This window comes from Puntigrus tetrazona, chromosome 1, assembly GCF_018831695.1.
Source record: "Puntigrus tetrazona isolate hp1 chromosome 1, ASM1883169v1, whole genome shotgun sequence".
NCBI lineage: Eukaryota > Metazoa > Chordata > Actinopteri > Cypriniformes > Cyprinidae > Puntigrus > Puntigrus tetrazona.
Genome location: NC_056699.1, coordinates 13141326 through 13161087, shown reverse-complemented (window position 1 = coordinate 13161087; position 19762 = coordinate 13141326). Strand labels below are relative to the sequence as shown.

Here is a 19762-nt window from a genome sequence, read left to right as displayed (position 1 = left end):
ATAAGACACTGGTTTGATGTACAACTTAAATGTTTCTTAAATTAATGAATTAAAGCCAGTTGTACTCTAACTCTCAGTGCTTTTTTTTTTTTTTTTTTTTTTTTTAAAAATGCTGCATTTTGAGAAATGACTGGTTTTAAAGAAAATGGTTTGTTTGCAAATCGTTCATCATGGATTTGGACTGTCAAACGATGCATTACGAGAGAGAGAGAGAGAGAGAGAGAGAGAGAGAGAGAGAGAGAGAGAGAGAGAGAGAGAGAGAGATGTAACAGTTTCCAAAAATCATTGTACAATAAATCTCAGCATAAAAAAAACAAACTAAAAAAAAATTAAATTAAAAATAAATAAAAATGTGTGTAGAGTGCAGGCATATGAACCTATAAAACTATAGTCTATAATTTTATAGGTCCTTCTACATAAAGCTCTATCTCTATTCACTCTATTCACATTCAATCATTCACTCACACTCCTAGATATCACTCATACACAATAGATACACTTCTCAAGGCGCCCCCTCAGGTTATAAAAGCGTGATAGTAACGTTTTGGTGCACATTATAAATTGTTGCATGTCATGTGGCTTTATATGTATTTTTCTCTTTCCAAATAGTAATAATAATAAAAAATTATTAATATTACTAGACAGTATTATAAACCATATAGTTTGCTGTTCTAAAGTGCCGAGGTGACATTAAAATGATGGTAAGTGTAAATTCACTCTACAAAATTAAGTAGTTTTATCATTGCATGATACCCACTGTACACCAGAAGTCTTCATTTGTATTTAAAGGGGCATTTATATATTATATACATTATATATTATGAATTCTTCATAATCCAAGCACATTTAGCAAGTCACAAAAAACTCACGAGAAATAAGTTTACTTTCAGCTTTTACAAAGTGCAAAGGTTTCTTTGAGATACATTTAAGACATACACAGTTTCTGGTTTCAGAAAGTGCTCCTTTGTACTACTGACTGCAATTCCATAGAAAAGCATCAGCCTGTTGTTCACAATCAGCCGTGATTCATTTCTGATTCATCTTTTCCAATATTTAGTTGTTTATCTGACCTTATCATCGTGGCTTCCATAAAGTAGCCATACACCGTGTAAAATAAAGCATCTTTCGTTAAAAAAAGAGCATTATTTTCCTAGATATGTGCGTAAGGCATTCACTTAAAATACAAAAACAACAGTATGATAATAATTGCTAAGTGTTAACTTCAGATGATATTTGTTGTTGATTGAATGAAAGTGTGCAAGCTATTGTTTCTACACCATTCATTTTGCTGCAGATTTCTTCATTTTCTGATGACGCCATTGCCTCGTGGTTGGGGCAATATGTCCACAAATTCATAAATTAAGCTATTTACAGTTAATAATACTTACAATAATTGTGTCATAAACTCTGCTAATACTAATTAGGCTGTTGAGTTGACGGGGTCTTTATTTCGTGTTATTTTTCAGAACATTTCCCAAAACCACTATTGATTTCTACTAGCAGCGACGCGCACCGCACACACACGTTTTATTACGCCGGTATCCAATGAACAGACGGTACGCTTCGCGAACGATGAGTAACGTAACGCCATTTCGTTGTTTACCAAAAACATGCGACATTTCACGTCACGTAGCGACGTGGCTCTCATCTGTTAATTCCACCACATCAATGCACGAAGTCTACTACGGCAAAGCCTTCGCTCGCGTCTATGAACGCGCCGGGCGTTATGTTCGTCCAGGCCGCCCCGCTGATTGGCTGAACCGCGGTCGCTGGCGAGTTGAAGGCTTCGCTCATGAATAATAATTACGCCGCACAATTGGACGCCTCAGGACAGATACAAATCAACGTCAGCGCGAGCTACTTGCCATGCACGAACCGAGCCTTCGCCGTAGTAGCATTCCTAATTTTTGCTTCCCGATCATTATCAAAACACAGACGGAACATCAGCCGGAGCTGGGGCCCGTTGCCAAACACCAGTGTGCACAAGGGAGCATTCGCACTGGATTTGGCCTGTGCTGGCGGAGGCTCGCGGGGGTCAGTAGTCACATTTCGGTCCTCCAGGTTTGAGGCGAATGGTTTTAAATCCCTTCGAGTGAGTTGTCGAAGTCGTCGGTAAGACATCTGTCTGTCCAAATCTGGTTGGTTTTGCACTTGGGTAAAATTGTATTCGTGTCTTGTTTTATGCTGTCTCTGTTAGGCTAAACATTTACGCTTGCTTTACTGAATAAACAACGAAGACGCCAACATCCAAGATAACGCTGAAAACGCTTTAAGCAGGCATATTTTAAGCATTCGCGGTGGGAAAACATTACTTATCTTGTGTTTATTGTGTGGGCATTTTGTGTGTTATAAGCGTTTAGTGCTCGAACAGAGCTGTTTGTGAAGTCAGCCGAAGAGGAAGCAAACTCAACCAAGTTACGAAAAACTTAGCCGAGTGATAGAAGAGGACCTGTATCGAATTCCTCAAGTGTTCGCATTCATTTCGCGTTCATCTGCGGACAATCAAAGCTGTCTCGCTGTCGTGAGCAGGCTTCCACGTACCAGAAAACCTGATTTGGGTTGCCTTGTGTTTGTTTATAGTTTCCGAGATTAAGCCGTGCCTTAAATGATTAATACTTTTTTGTTATTAAGACACGCGGAACAAAACCGTCCCGATTTGAAAGCATTAGGCTACTATTTAAAAGTGATGTTGGAATGGTTATGAATGTGAATTTTTACTACGGTGTTCGTTTTCGGATTTAACGAGTAACTTTACACTTCATTCACGCGAACGTGATTTAACGGGAGCGTGCATTTCAGAGCGCGCGCCCGATACCTGAAGCGACTGCCGAGCGTCTCAACGTCCCTCTTAAAACACACACGAATGCAATCGTTATGTTTTACTCAATTTGTGTAATATGCATTTAATTTTTTACTCCCACGTAGTTATCATTAAAGCGTCAATTCTTCATGTGACGATATAAAATGTAGCCTATTTATCTATTCATTTACAGATTACCTCATTTGTGCGTCGCTTTGGATAAAAGCGTCTGCTAAATGACTAAATGTAAATGTAATTATTTTATGGTTCATGAAGTACTCAATTAATAATAATAATTAATTAAAACAAAGAAGTAAAACAAAAACCGAAACTCGAGAGGAGAAGCAGTCCATTGGGTAGCTTAAAGAAGCTTACCACAGCTTTGTGTTTATTTGGATTTCAAATGTGAGACTTGCTGACAGCCTTCACACATGAAGCCTTTATAATTCACCGCACCCGTTCAGTGTTTGAGTATCTGTGTGTGGATAAAATGAGTGAATGTTATTAGTGTTTGTAATGTTTTGGATGTTTGTGAATGCTCTGTTTTATTCAGAAGAGGATGGCAGAGGGAGGTTTTGACCCCTGTGAGTGCATCTGCTCTCATGAACATGCCATGAGGAGACTCATCAGTCTGGTGAGCTCTTCATCTCAAATATTACTTGCATTTGCTTACTCCAGATGTGCGAATAGAAATTGATCTTTTAAATGTTATTTCTACTTATTGATCTCCATGAAACAACCTTGATCTGAATATATTTTTCCATGAAATTCACTAAACCTATTTACTTAAACTCTATCCAAATAATATTGTGTATATATCTTGTGATTGTATAGCTGTGGAATAATAATGTCAGGGTTTCGTTTATGACAGAGAAAAGGAGTTGTAGTTGAATGGATTTCACACTGAATCTATTTAATTTCAATAAATTAATTTAATTTGCACGCGTGCCGGTCTGACAGGGCTTGTGCCGGAGTATGTAACTGCATATATTTATGTGGTTATTTTATCTTAAAAATTAAACTACAGGTGTTAAATAATTCTAAATAATTGTGTAGTTTAAAGAAAAAGCCGGTAGATGGCGCTAGTCCGTCTTTGATTCCCTCAGATCTGCCAAGGTATAACACTTCATTCAGCTGTTTGAAATATTTTTTTGATCTTTGTGATTAATTTCCAAGCTGAGACAGTCCCAGTCCTACTGTACAGACACAGAGTGCCTTCAGGAGAGTAAGTCTATCCGTCCGAAACAAAAGCACACCACACTATAGCACACATTGTGTTGTATTTTCTAACATTTGAGTGTTGTGTGTGCAGTGCCAGGCCCTAACTCCTCTGTCGAAGGGGACATCACTCTGCCCATGATTATTATGGGATGGCTAGTTCTAGCTCTCATGCTCTTCTTGCTCCGCCCAGCCAGCTTGAGAGGCCCTTCAGCCAGCAGCAAGCCCTCTGGTCCCCGCGGTGTAAGTCATGACAGATAAACTCCCTCTTAATGATGGTCAAACTGTGTGAGTTATTGCTTACATTAGCAGTCAAATGTTTGGAATAATCACTGTTTAAAAAAAAAAAAAGTTTGTATGTTTAACAAAGCTGTTTATTTGGTTAAAAATACAGATAAACGTTTTTACAATGAAAAAGGGTTACAATTTATTTATTATTATTATTATTATTATTATTATTATAATAATTATTATTATTATTATTATTGTTGTTAATGTTGGAAACTATTTTTGTTGCTTAATATTTTTGTGGAAATCATTATGCATTTTTTTTTTTTTGGATTCTTTGATGAAAAGAAAATGTGAAAGACCAGCATGTAATGGGAGAACAAATGTTTTGTAACATTATAAATGTCTTTAGGTTAATGCATTCTTCCTGAATAAAAGTGTATATCTGTCTTGGTTACCTCAATTGTATTGTATAACTGTTATACACAAAAATATTAAGCAGCAAAAACAAGATTGTTTTCAATATTGATAATGATAAAAATATTACTTTGAAACCAAACCTAGAATAATTTCTAAAGAATCGTGTCATGCTAAAGACTGGTGCATTAGCTGCTCGGCTATTATTCAGCGTCGTCATTTGTTAAATTAGTGCTGTCAAACAATTAATCATTCAAAACAAATCTTTTTGTTTACATAATATATCTGTGTACTGTTTTATTACATAAAAACTTTTATTTTGCATGCGATCAATCAATTAATTGTTTGACAGCACTATTTAAATGTATATAAAATAAATTGTATTTCACAGTAGTACTGTTTTACTGTATTTCAATCAAATAAATGCAGTCTTGGTCGACATGAGAATTATTACAAAACATAAAACAACTAAATGATCCCAAACGTTTGATTAGCGATAGTGTACACATACAGTATGACAGTAATCAGAAAGTGTAGCATCTCAACGCTGTTACTTTACATTATTCCTTGAATTGTAATTCCTGTAGTCACTGGATGGAAATTTTTTTTTTTTCTCCTCATTTAGAATCGCGGCAGAGAGCCACCAGCACCTCCTGTGGACTAGAGCTTTTTCCACCACAAAAGATTTGATCTTTTAATCCATCTTCCACCTGATCAACTACTGTGACTAATATAACTTGTTAGTTTCCTTAATCATCTATCAGTGTTTCAGATTCCAGAGACTTTAGTCCGATGAAGGGGAGGGTGACGCTGAAAATGCTGAATTGTTGGAGTCTAAAGTTTCCCGGATTTATATATCTATATATATATATATATCTTATTATATACTTATATATATTTTATTTTATTTTATTATAAAGCATTATTAGGTATTTAACAATTGGTAAAATCACATATAGGCCTATATAATGACATTTGTCCTAGATCATATGAATATGAATTGTGATCTAGAAATTGGGTGTTGTCAAAAGATTTGGGTTGGTTTTGAGTAGACTGAAGTAAAAAGGATAATGTTTCTTGTCCTTTGGAGACCAGTACATTCCAAAGCTGTGATGACTTCACAGACATGATGTCATGATGAGAATGAGTCATTCTAAAGACAGATGCAATTAAAATGATTTAAGATTGACCAAGACCATTTCCAGTAGAGACCAGTAGAAAAAAAAAGTAGTATAAGAGGAAAGAATGAAATGTGCGTATTCCAGTTTTGACGTCATGGCTGTGTGGATGTTGTCATGTTCTGGGATCTGTTGACCACAGAGAGGTGGCTGATTAAAAGCAGACCTCTCCACCCTGAAGGCTTTCTATTTACCCTTTATGTACAAAAATCACTAGATTTTTGTTGCTAGCATAGCCACTTGAATGCCGCTCTTAAGACTTTTCTTTTTTGCATTTGCTCAGGAATCATTATGTAGCTATACTTAAACAGTTGGTCAAATAGTATGGGTAACTGTCAAATGTCAGTGATGAAAGTCTGAAAGCAATGTAATCTTTAAAATTGATAAGAAAAATTGGGTACTTGGGAATTAAGGGCGAATTGACTAATAGTAGCACTTTGGTTGTGGCACCTTTTACAGTTGTGTACAGAATGCAAAGCTCCAGAAAAGCACCAAAGAGAGGATGTAAATGTGCCCCATTTCAAGTTTGGTGTAGCTTACTCAAACTTCCTGTCTTTTAAGTTCTGTGAGAATGTTAGAATGTCTTATTTGGTGCAATTAGCTGGACTAAGGATTTCTGGATGGATCGGTTGTGGTGGTGGTGGTGTGGATTTCAGGGCATGAAAAGTCTGTCTATGTACACTGTTATAATGAAACTGCTCTGTGAGAAAGGGCTTGATCTATGCACTTTTGTTTACTACAAATAAATATGAATAATAGCACCAGGACGTGTTTTTCTTTTGTTAAATGTGGGAATGGGAATATTTACTGGTGATGCGTTTTTAATTAGAACTTGTCGATATGACTCTACGCCTAAAAGTAATTTCCGCGTCAAAAGACCACTAATACGTTCCTTTGATGTTACGTCGACGAGACCTCTCAGTCGCTGATTGGCTGCTTCAACGTCTGCGTTCTCACACGTAATGTTTCACACGTAATGTTTCGCTCGTGTCAAATTAAATGTCTCGATAATCAGTTTTGTCGTCTTTATTTTACGTTATCTAATTAAGTTAGATTTAAATTGCAAGAATTAATTATTTTGGCTTATCGGCGTTCATTTGTTCTGTTACAGTCAAAAAAGGTTTTGATCAGAGCTTCTTTCAGTCAACGAGACTCTTAGTTTGAAAGAGAAAAGTAGAAAAACTTTACGACCCGGATGCAGTGTCCCCTCCCCTCTCTGAAGTGTTTACGTTGCTATCCCCTCCCGGTGGGGGGGTGTGTGTGTTCTGCCTGAGTTTATGTATCAAGCATATAATAGTTTTATTCATTCGTGAACAAGGCACCTCAGACGGAGGAACCTTACCTGCATACTGGCCTGAGTCACACAGAAGAGTGTTTAACTGAAGAACTTCACTGTGAGACAAGGTAAGTCTGTCTTGAAATCTTTTATGTATATTAAAGTATATCATAGAATCGAATGCGAAGTTGTGATTGGAGCTACAGAATCCCAAAACTGATCATATTCCGTAAATCTTTAAATGGTAAAACGGTGAAGTTATAAAAGTTAAAAGAGTTCCTGTGTTCACTAGAACATTAGCAATCAAACCATTCATAAACCATTAAATGATGCTTTACACGTTAAAAGCATCAACGGGCAACAGTTATCAACTTTTTTGGCGAACACAAAATCTGCGTTTTTTTTCTATCCGTTTTTTTCATTTTATTATCTGGTTTTCATAATGGTTATTCATGTCTGTTACAGAGTCTTTCGAGGAGTATTTTTTTCAATGAATCTTTTCATTCAAAACCGCTCTGAACGATTCACTTGTGTCTAAAACCTACTAATTTAGCAGACGATGAGCGAGAGACGTGAGACCTAACTGATTTTATGGCATACATTTTAATAGTATGTATTAGTGGTTCGCCAAATATATTATACAAAAGAATCACTGAATCGGATTTTAGGACGAACTGTTCAAAAGAACCGATCGTATCGAAGGAGCCCACCTTCTCGCCGTGTCTTAGCCGCAGGGGGCCAGTAATATGACACTTACCAGTGCCCACCTCACGAGGCCCTGGATCTCTGTGAGAGAGAAGGAACTGCACTGAGAGTAGTTTGCTGGGTAGCAAGGGGCCGTTATTAATCTGTTGCAGACCTATTTTTTAACCTTGATTCCATTTTGGGTTTTTTTCCCTCAGATGTTTCAGATTAAAAAGATCTGCTGTATAGGCGCTGGGTATGTTGGAGGTCCGACATGTAGTGTCATTGCAAGCATGTGTCCCGAGATCACAGTAACAGTAGTGGACGTTAATGAATCCCGGATCAAAGCCTGGAACTCTGACACCCTGCCTATATACGAGGTAACAATGTTAAAGATATAAATTCAAGTTAAATGTGTACTCTGATTTATTTTAATGAGAGTTCTCCTTGCTCCTGTAGCCGGGTCTCAATGAAGTAGTGTTGTCTTGCCGTGGGAAGAACCTCTTTTTCTCCACCGATATCGACACTGCCATTAAAGAGGCGGATCTGGTCTTCATTTCTGTGAGTGTAACACATCTTTTTAATGTGGTTTTGCATGTCGGCCTGTACACCGAACCTAATGTCTTTCTCTTTTGCTCAGGTAAACACCCCAACAAAGACGTATGGTATGGGCAAAGGTCGTGCTGCTGACTTGAAGTTTATTGAGGCATGTGCACGGCGGATTGTGGAGATGTCGGATGGGTATAAAATCGTTACGGAGAAGAGCACGGTGCCGGTCCGTGCTGCTGAGAGCATCCGCAGGATATTTGATGCAAACACCAAACCCAGCCTCAATTTGCAGGTGTGTTTGTGTCAGCGGGACATGTCCATGATCTTTAGTCTAGAATTTGAGGTTAAATTGTATATAATTGTGTGTGTGTGTGTGTGTGTGTGTATATATATATATATATATATATATATATATATATATATATAGGGAAATGGTGGGATTTTTTTAATTACCTTTTTTTGCATTATTTTAAACTTTCTATTCATCAAAAAAGCAGTTTCCACAAAAGTATTAAGCAATAAAAGAAATATCTCTTTAGCACCAGATCTGCACATCACCGAAAAAAATGCATTTTAAAATATATTAAAATAGTGTGCCTAAGAGACTGCTTTCAAAAACATTCAAACATTATATTGACTCTTACTGAATAGTAAAATGTGTGCATATAAATGTATGTATACTGCAATCAAATAGAACGCAATGGAGGTATTCATTTATGTTTTGAAAATGTGCTTCTATACAAGTTACTATACAAGTTCTATACAAGGTCTGGAATCCAAGGCAGCGTTCATTGGCAGTCCATGAGGCTGTTTGAGCGAACATGTCGAACAGCCAATCATAGTTACGTTCTGCGTCCATTTTCGGGCTGTGGAAATGTTGCCACAATAACAGACCGGTGTATAAAACTTTTCTACAAAGGTTGCTATTTTTGCCTCTAAAGTGAACTAATAAATCCAATTGGATTTGTGTACCTTAGGGGTTTGTTCACTGCTCTTCTGTGTTAATAAATGACCTTTTCCCGCCTTTGATTACAGGTTCTCTCTAACCCAGAATTCCTTGCGGAGGGGACGGCAGTGAAGGACCTGAAGGACCCGGATCGTGTCCTGATAGGTGGAGATGAGACTCCAGAGGGCCAAAGGGCCATCAGCGCTCTCAGTGCAGTTTACGAGCACTGGGTCCCCAAATCACGCATAATCACCACCAACACCTGGTCCTCAGAACTTTCCAAACTGGTATGTATAATGTAAAAACAAGACTTCATTGATGATCAGAGTTCTACTGATGAGGCCTATAAGATTTCTTAAAAACTTTGATGTGTAAAACTTGAAATGTAATTATATTGTGTGTGTTTTTAGGCTGCAAATGCATTCCTGGCTCAGCGCATCAGTAGTATAAACTCCATCTCTGCCTTGTGTGAATCCACTGGTGCTGATGTGGAGGAGGTGGCCAGAGCCATCGGCATGGATCAGCGCATTGGGAGCAAGTTCCTCAAAGCCAGCGTGGGTCAGTCTTCAGTCCTCATTGTTGGCGCTTTTTATGAGATGCAAGCAAACAAATGTGAATTGTGCTTCAGCTGGCCTTCAGTTGTATTTGTGTCTGCGTGTCAGGTTTTGGAGGAAGTTGTTTTCAGAAGGATGTGCTGAATCTGGTATATCTATGTGAGGCACTGAATCTCCCAGAGGTTGCTTCATACTGGCAACAGGTAACTTTGAATGATTCTTTTTTTTTTTTTTAAGTCTTGCTGGGATGTTATTTTTGCGTGAGTCATAATTTACTGGAAAGACACATTAAGTCCGATTTAGCTTTGCGCAAAATCATCAAATGGTTGTCGGATCAAGTCCCAGCAAGTTTGAATGTGGATTAATAACGGCTGAAAAAAATACATTTTAATCTATACTAAAATGGAAAACGGTTATTTTAAATAATATTAGAGATTTGAATGCATCCTTGGTAAACATAAGATTTAATTAAAATAAATACATTTACAATTCTTACCAGCCAATTGCATTCATATGAGAACTTGTCTTGTGAAAACTCATTGATATCTAACCTTTTCCTCTTTCTCTATGTTGAGGTGATCGACATGAACGAATACCAGAGAAAGAGATTTGCCTGTCGGATCATTGACTGCCTGTTTAACACCGTTACAGGGAAGAAGATCGCTTTGTTGGGTTTCTCCTTCAAGAAGGACACTGGAGACACCAGGTACGTACAGGGATACTTTGAACAAGTCTTATTTATTTATGACAACTTTATCAGCTTCATTTATGACAAATCAAAAGCTGTTTCACTTTTACCTACAAAACACAGACTGTAGGTTGTCGGGGCATCAGTTAACCATCAGCTTTGATTGCGTAATGAAGATACGCACAGTTTTTCTTGGTTTAAACTATATCCCATTTAAAACCACGTGCACAAACACGCCCATGCCACCCATAACCTTTATCTAGAGTCACCGAGGACATGTCACGCCTCTACATGTGGATTGTTTCAGAAGACAATTATGACTGTGCTGTTTTTTTAAACTCCATTCGAGACATGGTAGGTATGGGGCATAATAACAGATCCCTTCAATAACTAAGTGGGGTCAAAGTCTGATACTGCTAGTGCTAATAATTTTATTACTAGCGTGATAAATTATTTAGAAGGTTGTTTGTGTGAAGTTTAAAATATTCACATTAATTTAAGAATGTTTTATTTAATATCTCCATCTTTTCTATTCTCTTTTGGGCACCACTGTGAAATTATGATTCATTAAACCTAAAAAAAAAAAAAAAAAAAAAAAAAGTTCAATGTTATATCATTTGATGTAAATATTGTATTAGTTATTTAGGTAATACTTCAACGGTCCACTTTAGACAGTCTACTAACAGTAAGTAACTTTGCTGATAAATTTCAACTAGCAGTCATTACTATTCTACTAACCCTAACCCTAGCAGTCCACTCTGAGAGTTAGTAGGCATGTAGTTTCACATCAGTGAGAATTAGTTCTCTCTAGAGAGCAGCGTGTCTGAAGTGGACTGTCAAAATAAAGTGCAACCATTATTAAATATTATATTTCTGCTGCTGCTAAAGGGCCTTTTCCATGGCATGGTGATCTGTGTGTAAATGAGATTCTTGTGTTGCGTTTCAGAGAGTCCTCCAGTATCTACATCTCTAAGTATCTGATGGACGAAGGAGCCAAGCTGCATATTTATGACCCTAAAGTGCTGAAGGAGCAGATAATCCAGGACCTGTCTCAACCCAGCATTTCCGGAGACAGCCCGGAGAGAGGTATGCGTGTTCATGATGGGAGGGAGCGCTGTGTCATGCTGAATGTCAGGTCGGGACTGTCTAATTTGCCACGGTTCTCTCTGCAGTGTCTGATCTTGTAACGGTGACCTCTGACCCCTATGAGGCGTGTGAGAGTGCACATGCCCTGGTCATCTGCACGGAGTGGGACATGTTTAAGGTACGGGACACACAAAAGAAACACAAACTCTACGCAGGTTTAGAAAGCACTGATAGGGTAGGACTTCATTCGTGCTTTGATTTGGAATGCTTTTGCTTTACTAAAGCTGAACTGTCACGGACCGACGCTATATCAGAGCCATATTTAGTAATCATGTGCATGCATTTTAAAATGGTAAAATTTGTCTAATACTAAATTACAGTTAATACCAAACATATTACAAATGTAAATGAATTGATGTTTGGCGTACTTGATGCAAAAATGCTTAATAGATTTTTTTACATTTTAAAATAAATACAGAATTATAAATCTACATGTAAAAATATTATAAATAATGCTTTTTGGTGGCAAGTAACCCTAATCCTAAACAAATAGTAAGTACATGCAGTTAATTAATAATACTACATGGTAAGAAGGGAAACTTAAAATAAAGTAGAACCTTATATATTTATTAATTTATAAATGTAAATTAGTGCTATCTAACAAAATACAATTTGCTCAATATGTGTGTGTTCTGTGTATGTTTATTATGGTTATATTTATAAATTCACACACATACCGTATGTATTTTGGCAGTATTAACATATCTATATTTATATAATTTCTATAATATTTAAGAGTTTTTTTTCTGAAATATATACATGCATTTATATATGCATAATAAATATACACAGCACTCCTACATAGGTTATGTAAACAAAAACTTTTATTTTGAATGCAGTTAATTGATTAATCATTTGACAGCACTAAAATAAATATATAAATAAATAGAAATATACCATCACATTTACATTTTGTAAGTGTAGACAGACGCACACAAAATGTTATGTCTAAAAAGAAGAGTGAAGTATTGTATGTGCTTGTTTTTAGGATCTAGATTACGAGAAAATATACCTCAAGATGTTGAAACCAGCATTTATTTTTGATGGTCGACGCGTCCTGGACCATCTGCACCCTCAGCTACAAAACTTTGGCTTTCAGGTGAGTGGACATCTGTATCTGTGCAGTGAACATGTTAGTGGCTTCATCATTTTATTAGGTGGCATGGTTTAATGTTGTGTTTTGCATAGATCGAGACCATTGGAAAGAAGGTGACGACCCGAATTCCCTTCACACCATCTGGAGGAGTTCCACGAATCAGTGAACCACCCAACAAGAAATCCAAAGCCTAGACACTGATTCTCACACACACACACACACACACACACGCTCGTGCACTTTACACTGATTAAAGTCTTTTCCTGAGAATACCAAAGTAATGTGTGACCGTTGCTGGAAACCATTTTGTAAAAATGCATTTGCTTTGTGTGTGTCTGTGTGTGTGTTTATGTCTTAGGAATGTTTTTTAACACTGAGTTTTATATTTCTTGGCCGTTCGCAAGAATGCATTGATTCAATGTCATTTGTGTCTTAGTTTTTTAAATCATTATTCTTGAAATTTTGTTCTCATGTCTGTGCCATTTCAGAAATCTTTGTAACAGTTAATGCATTAACGTCCCAATACAGTTTAGCAGTATATTATTGATTACAGATATCAGTGTTATAGATTTTTTCATGACTCATGAATCATGAAGTGTTATAGACTTCATGAATCATCTACTGAGAGCGATGTCTGAAGGAGCAGCAACAGAAGGAATGGTAACTTTTAAATGCTACGACCAAGTGGGACATAAAAAAACACTGTTTGTGTTTGTGTTCAGTTATTAATCCACATCAATCCTTGTGTGCTATTGAGTCTTATTGTAGCTTTTATAAAATCATCTCTTACTGTACAGATTTATAACCGTCACGTACAACGATTGAAAAAGTATTTCTTAAATAAATATGGACCAATGAAATGAAGCAGTTTGGGCTACTCATTTGATAGGACTAAATACGGACGCCATGTTTATAACAAAAATACACCATTAACATGATCTTTGACAAGTTTGAACTGAATATATTTTATTGATATTACTTAAATCATGCACAGTGTACAGATCTTTGATCCATTTGTAAAACGATATTACAAGTTACCGCAACATAATTTTGAATTATGCATACTTACGGGGACACTTCACTAAAAAATGAAAATTCTGGCATAATATATAATGTTATAATTAAAAATAAAATGAGGAAGAGTAAGTTATTACAGAATTTTTGTATGAACCATGTTATTAATAATACTACTAGCTTTACTCCGCTGCCACTGTAGCTTCTTCAGTCCTCCGCTTTTCCAGCAGATTCTTCAAAAAGAATTCCCCTAAAAAATAAAAAGGTATTGTTTAAACTAAGTTACAGTATGTGTAACTGTAACTGAGTCAAAGGCTGGCTGCCCTAATGGTTGAAACTAGACCTTGTTGTAAAAGCTTTTACAAAATCCAAAAAAAAATTTTTTTGAAAGCAAATATACAGCAAATGATTTATTTTAATGATGTAGCTATTGTTGCCTGATGAGAAAAGAAGGAAAATTTAAAGTCACATCTCTGGGGCATGTTGCACCAGCTAAGGAACTGCCATAGAAAAACTGGAATTACTGTTATGTATTATTAGTATTAGCTAAACTTCCATGAATTAACGAACCCAATAAAATTGCCCATAAACAGTACATTTTTGCACTATTTATACACATTTTTATGAGGCCGAGCTCTAATTAAAGCATGTTGTCAAGTTACCTGCTTTGTAAGATGAGCGCACAAGTGGCCCACTGGCTGTGTAGACGAAGCCCATCTCCTGGCCAACCTGCTCCCAGTAAGCAAACTTTTCAGGAGTAACATACTCTTCCACCTTCAATCAGACACACACTTTGAGACAGAAGAAGAGACACCAGCTCTCTGGAAGCCTGACAAGTGTGTGATGTAACAGAATGAAACCGAAATTATGTATGAAACTGGAAATGTTGCCTGTTGCTTTTGAATTATTATATCTGAAAGAATTCTCGCTTCTTGAAAAAGTATGGTTAGATCTTAGATCTGCCCAACAAGCCCAGTCAGAGTTTCTATGCAAGGTCATCTAAAATAGATTATTTAAAGAAATTCTATATTAAATTTATCTTTGATATAGCGGTTTCAAAAATATCATTTTGCTTTATCGCACATCAAATGCACTTTTAAAGCTATTCACTATAATATATTTGCTATAGAAACTTCACTTAAAAGGAACATGCCACATTTTTTGATACTACGCTCATTTTCCAACTCCCCTAGAGTTAAACAGTTGAGTCTAGCCGATCTCTGGGTCTTGTGGTAGCACTTTTAGCTGTAGCTTAGCATAGACCACTGAATCTGATTAGACCTACAGAATAACACTCAAAAACGACCAAAGAGTTTTGATATTTCAACCTACTTAAAATCTTCTATAGTTACATAATGTTCAAATTGCTGGAGACTATTTTCAGGCGCTGCATAATACTGTATCGTTGCGCCTGTTGCACCCATGGTAAGGAAGAAAAGTTCCTTGATTATTACGGCGGGATGAGAGTGTATCAGCTTAGAAAAGAAAAAAGTTTCATTTCTGACGTTGATCTAAGTAAGTGATGCAACTATAGAATGGTCACGTTTTAAATAGGAAAAAACATCAAAACTCTTTGGTCATTTTTGAGCTTTATGCTAATGTGCTAATGGTCTAATCAGATTAAATGATCTATGCTAAGCTACAGCTAAAAGCGCTAGGGCCAGACCCAGAGATCAACTGAATGGATTCAAAAATAGTAAAACATAGTTTATCTCTAGAGGAGAAAATTAGCCTATTTAAATTCAACCAAACGTAACCACACTTTCACTATCAAAGTGCTGCGTAAAGCTAGCCAATCAGCTTGGGGCTAGTGATGTGAGCCACCAGTGAACAGCCTGGGAGTGTACCATCTAGGACAGGCTTTGCTTGCTTTATTACTGACGCACCTTTAGATGGCGTTTGGTTGGCTGCATGTACTGCCCCAGTGTTAGACAGTCCACTCCAGAGTCCCTCAATTCTGCAAGAACACAGAGAACTCTCATATGTTAATATGTGCACATTTATCCACCTCCCGTGATACACGTAACACACCTCTAGTTCTAATACGGATTACCTTTCAGAGCTGCGTGTATCTGAGCATCTGTCTCTCCGAGCCCTAACATGATGGACGTCTTCGTGAGCACACTGGGTTTCACCTTTTTAGCATGTCGTAAAACACTCAGTGATTGGTCGAAGTTTGCACGGGGGTCACGCACATGCCTTAATGTCAAAAATCGAAGATGGAAAGTGAGATCGGCAATGAAATCTTCATAACTAATTCACTTCAAAACAGAGTAAATATTTCTGCCATCTGGTGGTGACTGCGTTTGCTAGAAATAAAAATGAATTATTTATAAAATAAAATATGAAAAAAACCACATTTAAAATTACATAAACGTAGAATTATATTTGTTATTATTTTTTATAATATACAATTACTTTTAAAATATTAATATTAACTTTTTTAAAGCTGTCTGTGCTTTTTTTAAAAAAAAAAAGCATTATAAACATTCTTCTTAAGAAAAATTGTAAATGATTAAATCAGAAAAGCTACCGTGAACTAAAACATTTTTTATGCAGGCACACAAAATTGTACAGCGCTAACCTCTGTAAATCTCTGACAGTCTCTACATTGTGAGCATAAACATCAAGCCCAGACAAAGCAATTTTCTCCACCGCTGTCAGATCGCCCCGAAAATCAGGAGTCAAACACTCCACCAGGATTTTAGGGGTCCTAAGAGAGAAACGACCATGTATGAGAGAAATCGATAAATGTGTTCATTCTTAAAAAAAAAAAAAAAAAAAAACTTTATTTTGTTGTACCTTTCTTTCAGGTTGGATACAGTCTGTGCAAAGTGTTCAGCCCCACCATCAGGAATGTCTGCTCATTATAATAACAAATATGATCAGAAGTCAATAAAAGTGCAATAGTTAATTTTCAAGACACCATTAAACAAAAACGAAAGTTTTGTGCATGTCTGTTAACTTCTATATGTTATCTGTATGCTTGCACACTACTAAAACTTACTAAAAATGATTTTAACAGATAAACTCCTGGCTGTAATGTAAAATGGTTGAGCCCTTTAATATGTCATTGCATCATGGCAAATGTCCAAAGAAATGAAATACGAGGTCTTTCATGTTTTCTCACCATCTCTGTCCACTGATGTGAGTACAACATAGTCCAGACCCCATGCTGCGATGGCTTTAGCTGTGTTATATGGCTCCTCGGGGTCCAGGGGTGGAGGGCGTCTCGCTGTTTTAACTGAACAAAACCGACAGCCACGTGTGCATGTGTCCCCCATCAGCTGTAGAAAGAGTATTAAGAGAATGAAGCAGAGGTGTTTGAGTCAAAACCATAATGATGAGATATACTGTCCTTGTGAAAGTGTGAGCATTTCTCAGACACTCACCATGATGGTGGCTGTGGCAGTGGCATACTCTCCTCCCCCCCAGCATTCCCCGATATTGGGACACCGGGCCTCCTCGCAGACCTATCACAACAATAACAGTCGATAAACTCATAATGCATTTAACAATGGCTTATAAACATCGTTTTAAATAACATCCATGCTTTTTGTTCACATGCAATAAAAGCGGAAGGTCATCATCACTGTTTTAGCTACATCTAAATTGCAAAATTCTGTTTACAATACTAAACTATATGTAGCAGCGTGGGGGGCGTAAAATAAAGACCTTATGTTCAACAAGGCTGCAATTATTTGTCTCACGATCCTTTAGAAATCATAGCGTGTTTATTTGATCTATTCTAATGTGCTGAATTGGCACAAACCAAGGTTGAAAATAGCCGTTTAATATTTTTTTGGAAAATGGTGCTAAATATTTTCAGGATACTTTGATGGATAAAAAGAAAAAACAACAACAAATCTTTTTTGTTCAATTAAATGCATCCTGACTTAACTGAAGTATAAATGTTTTTGTGATGATTTTTGTTTGATTCTTGTTTTTGAAGCTTGACAGCCCCTGGACCGCATCCACATTCTTTGTATTAGAGAATTGTGTCTATCGTGTAAAGAAGTTGAGATATCAGGCATGTTTTCAAACACTCACTGTGTGCAGGTTCAGTTCTCTGAGCGTGTTCTTCAGCTTGTTGTAGTTCTTTCCTATAGGAATCTCTGTTTTCAGCCATGGTGGTAACCTTAGCCTGACAAAATAAACATATCTGGTTAGATCTGGTACTGGACCTTATACATGTATATCTAAAAATGTACTTATTACAGTAGGATTTATTATGATGTGTTTATCTCTCTATCTCTCTCTCATATATATATATATATATATATATATATATATATATATATATATATATATATATATATATATATATATATTAAACAGTATTACATCTTAACCCTACAAAGCCTAGTGTATCATATTTAATATGCAAATTTCTAAACTATCTCTAAATTATGGCATAATCCAAACTAGAAAACTGTAACACACAATGCCTTCTGTCATATAATCAATCATTTATTCTTTTAACAAGTAAAAGGCCTTTTAGTATAATTGATTTTAATAAAGTTAGTGTAAAAATAACTTATTGCATTTATATTGTTAGTAATATATAGACTCTGGCTTTTTTTTTTTTTTAAGGAAAAATATTATTGGGAGATATACAGTAGTGTGATTTCCAATATTTATATTTTGTGCAAATAATGAAAATCTCACTGATTGACATTAAAAGTGATCAGGATTTTAATTCATAAATGTAAAATTTTGAATATATCAGAAACTACACCAATTAGCATATTTTTGTCTGTTTTATATATATATATATATATATATATATATATATATATATATATATATATATATATATATATACACACACAAATTTCTAATTTCTAATTGTTCTTTACCAGACAAAAATGCTTTCAGTTATTCACCAATTAAAGCAAACGTGTCTATGTGCCTAAAGGAACAACTAGAATAACTGGACAACACTTATTTAGTGAACAACTGATTTTGCACAGTGAATACTGCTATGAATACTATTTCTTCTGTGTTGGAATGACATTGATGAACATAACATATCATGACACTGTGATAAAAACCACTGTACTGAAAGATTTCCACATCCACGCACCAAAGACACAGCGACGTTTCCACAGGTTTACCTTTCTCCCTTCTGTCTCTTCAGGCTGCCTCTGTATTCCTCCCACTTGCTCTTTTCGGACAGCTCTCCAGATATGAAGTCCTGCAGGTTCAGGCCGTCGTCTTTCATGTCTCTCTTCCTCTCAGTGAGTGTTGAGGATGTGTTGGCAGCAGTGGTCAGTCTGCTACAGTAAACCTGCGATCACAAGCATTCACACATTGACAAACTTTCAGAATACTATTATCATCATCTACCAGTTCGGTTAGCTCAGTCGAACATCGCTAATAGCATAATGTGCGTAGAAAATGTTAAACTAATTTTAATATATGTAACCCGTATATAGTTTATTATATATAGCAGCAACTTCAGTACTGGCCTCCACCGGTAGTTGAGACAAAACTAGTTGACATTATGTTTTCGTACAATCAATACAACTAAAACAACCCGAAAAATCACTCACATTAGACCCCTCAAAGCATTTTGATGGCAAAAACAAAGGATTAGACGAATATCGAACCGCAGCGCCGCAACTTCTACTGATTAACGCCATGACTTTAGATCCTGCTTGAGCCTGTCATTGACAACAATCGCTCTGACATCGATTAACTCACACTGCATGTTTATGACAAAGATGCAATATGTGTATATATTGACAAACCTGTGGATGTGATACATTTTAACCATAGTATATACATATAAAGCAATATATATATAAAAAATCATAATCAATAATCATTGTGACTAATCACGTCATTAATTTTGCGTTTCAGCATCTGTATTCGTTTGGTCGTGCCTCGGAAACTGGCGATGACGCAAGACGTACCGGTTACATTTACGTCATGACGTCCTTCCTCCTTCCTTTCCCCCTTAATC

The 19762-nt window shown here is 36.4% G+C and overlaps 4 protein-coding genes across 7 annotated transcripts in view; 3 read left to right on the top strand and 1 right to left on the bottom strand.

The window, feature by feature from the left end:
* The first annotated feature begins 1643 nt into the window (after positions 1–1643).
* smim14 (small integral membrane protein 14) lies at positions 1644–6602 on the top strand. Of its 4 annotated transcripts, none has more exons than XM_043243982.1 (5): positions 1810–2092; positions 3354–3434; positions 3977–4025; positions 4113–4261; positions 5289–6602. In XM_043243982.1, exons 2-5 carry the CDS (start codon positions 3360–3362, stop codon positions 5325–5327), a joined length of 312 nt encoding a protein of 103 aa, XP_043099917.1. In that variant the 5' UTR covers positions 1810–2092; positions 3354–3359; the 3' UTR covers positions 5328–6602. The 4 variants fall into 4 exon arrangements, with proteins under 4 accessions (XP_043099939.1, XP_043099917.1, XP_043099928.1 ...); XM_043243993.1 differs by having other exon boundaries at positions 1818–2034; XM_043244015.1 differs by having other exon boundaries at positions 1950–2112.
* Positions 6603–7063: 461 nt separating this feature from the next.
* On the top strand, positions 7064–13644 carry ugdh (UDP-glucose 6-dehydrogenase). Its single transcript, XM_043243773.1, has 12 exons — positions 7064–7245; positions 8020–8181; positions 8261–8362; positions 8442–8642; positions 9386–9583; positions 9707–9854; positions 9959–10053; positions 10426–10556; positions 11485–11624; positions 11711–11802; positions 12673–12783; positions 12873–13644. The coding sequence occupies exons 2-12, from the start codon at positions 8020–8022 to the stop codon at positions 12972–12974; spliced, it is 1482 nt and encodes a 493-aa protein (XP_043099708.1). The 5' UTR covers positions 7064–7245; the 3' UTR covers positions 12975–13644.
* A 74-nt stretch (positions 13645–13718) lies between these two features.
* On the bottom strand, positions 13719–19509 carry lias (lipoic acid synthetase). Its single transcript, XM_043243868.1, has 11 exons — positions 19350–19509; positions 18912–19084; positions 17845–17938; positions 17187–17267; positions 16925–17081; positions 16597–16654; positions 16379–16507; positions 15848–15993; positions 15681–15751; positions 14457–14568; positions 13719–14044 (listed from the first exon to the last, which is right to left on the bottom strand). The coding sequence occupies exons 1-11, from the start codon at positions 19437–19439 to the stop codon at positions 13977–13979; spliced, it is 1179 nt and encodes a 392-aa protein (XP_043099803.1). The 5' UTR covers positions 19440–19509; the 3' UTR covers positions 13719–13976.
* A 234-nt stretch (positions 19510–19743) lies between these two features.
* rpl9 (ribosomal protein L9) overlaps positions 19744–19762 on the top strand; it is a 3918-nt gene continuing 3899 nt past the window's right edge. Inside the window, exon 1 of the mRNA XM_043244042.1 lies at positions 19744–19762. This exon is cut by the window's right edge and continues 6 nt beyond it. The gene's annotated coding sequence lies outside the window, so the exon portion shown is untranslated.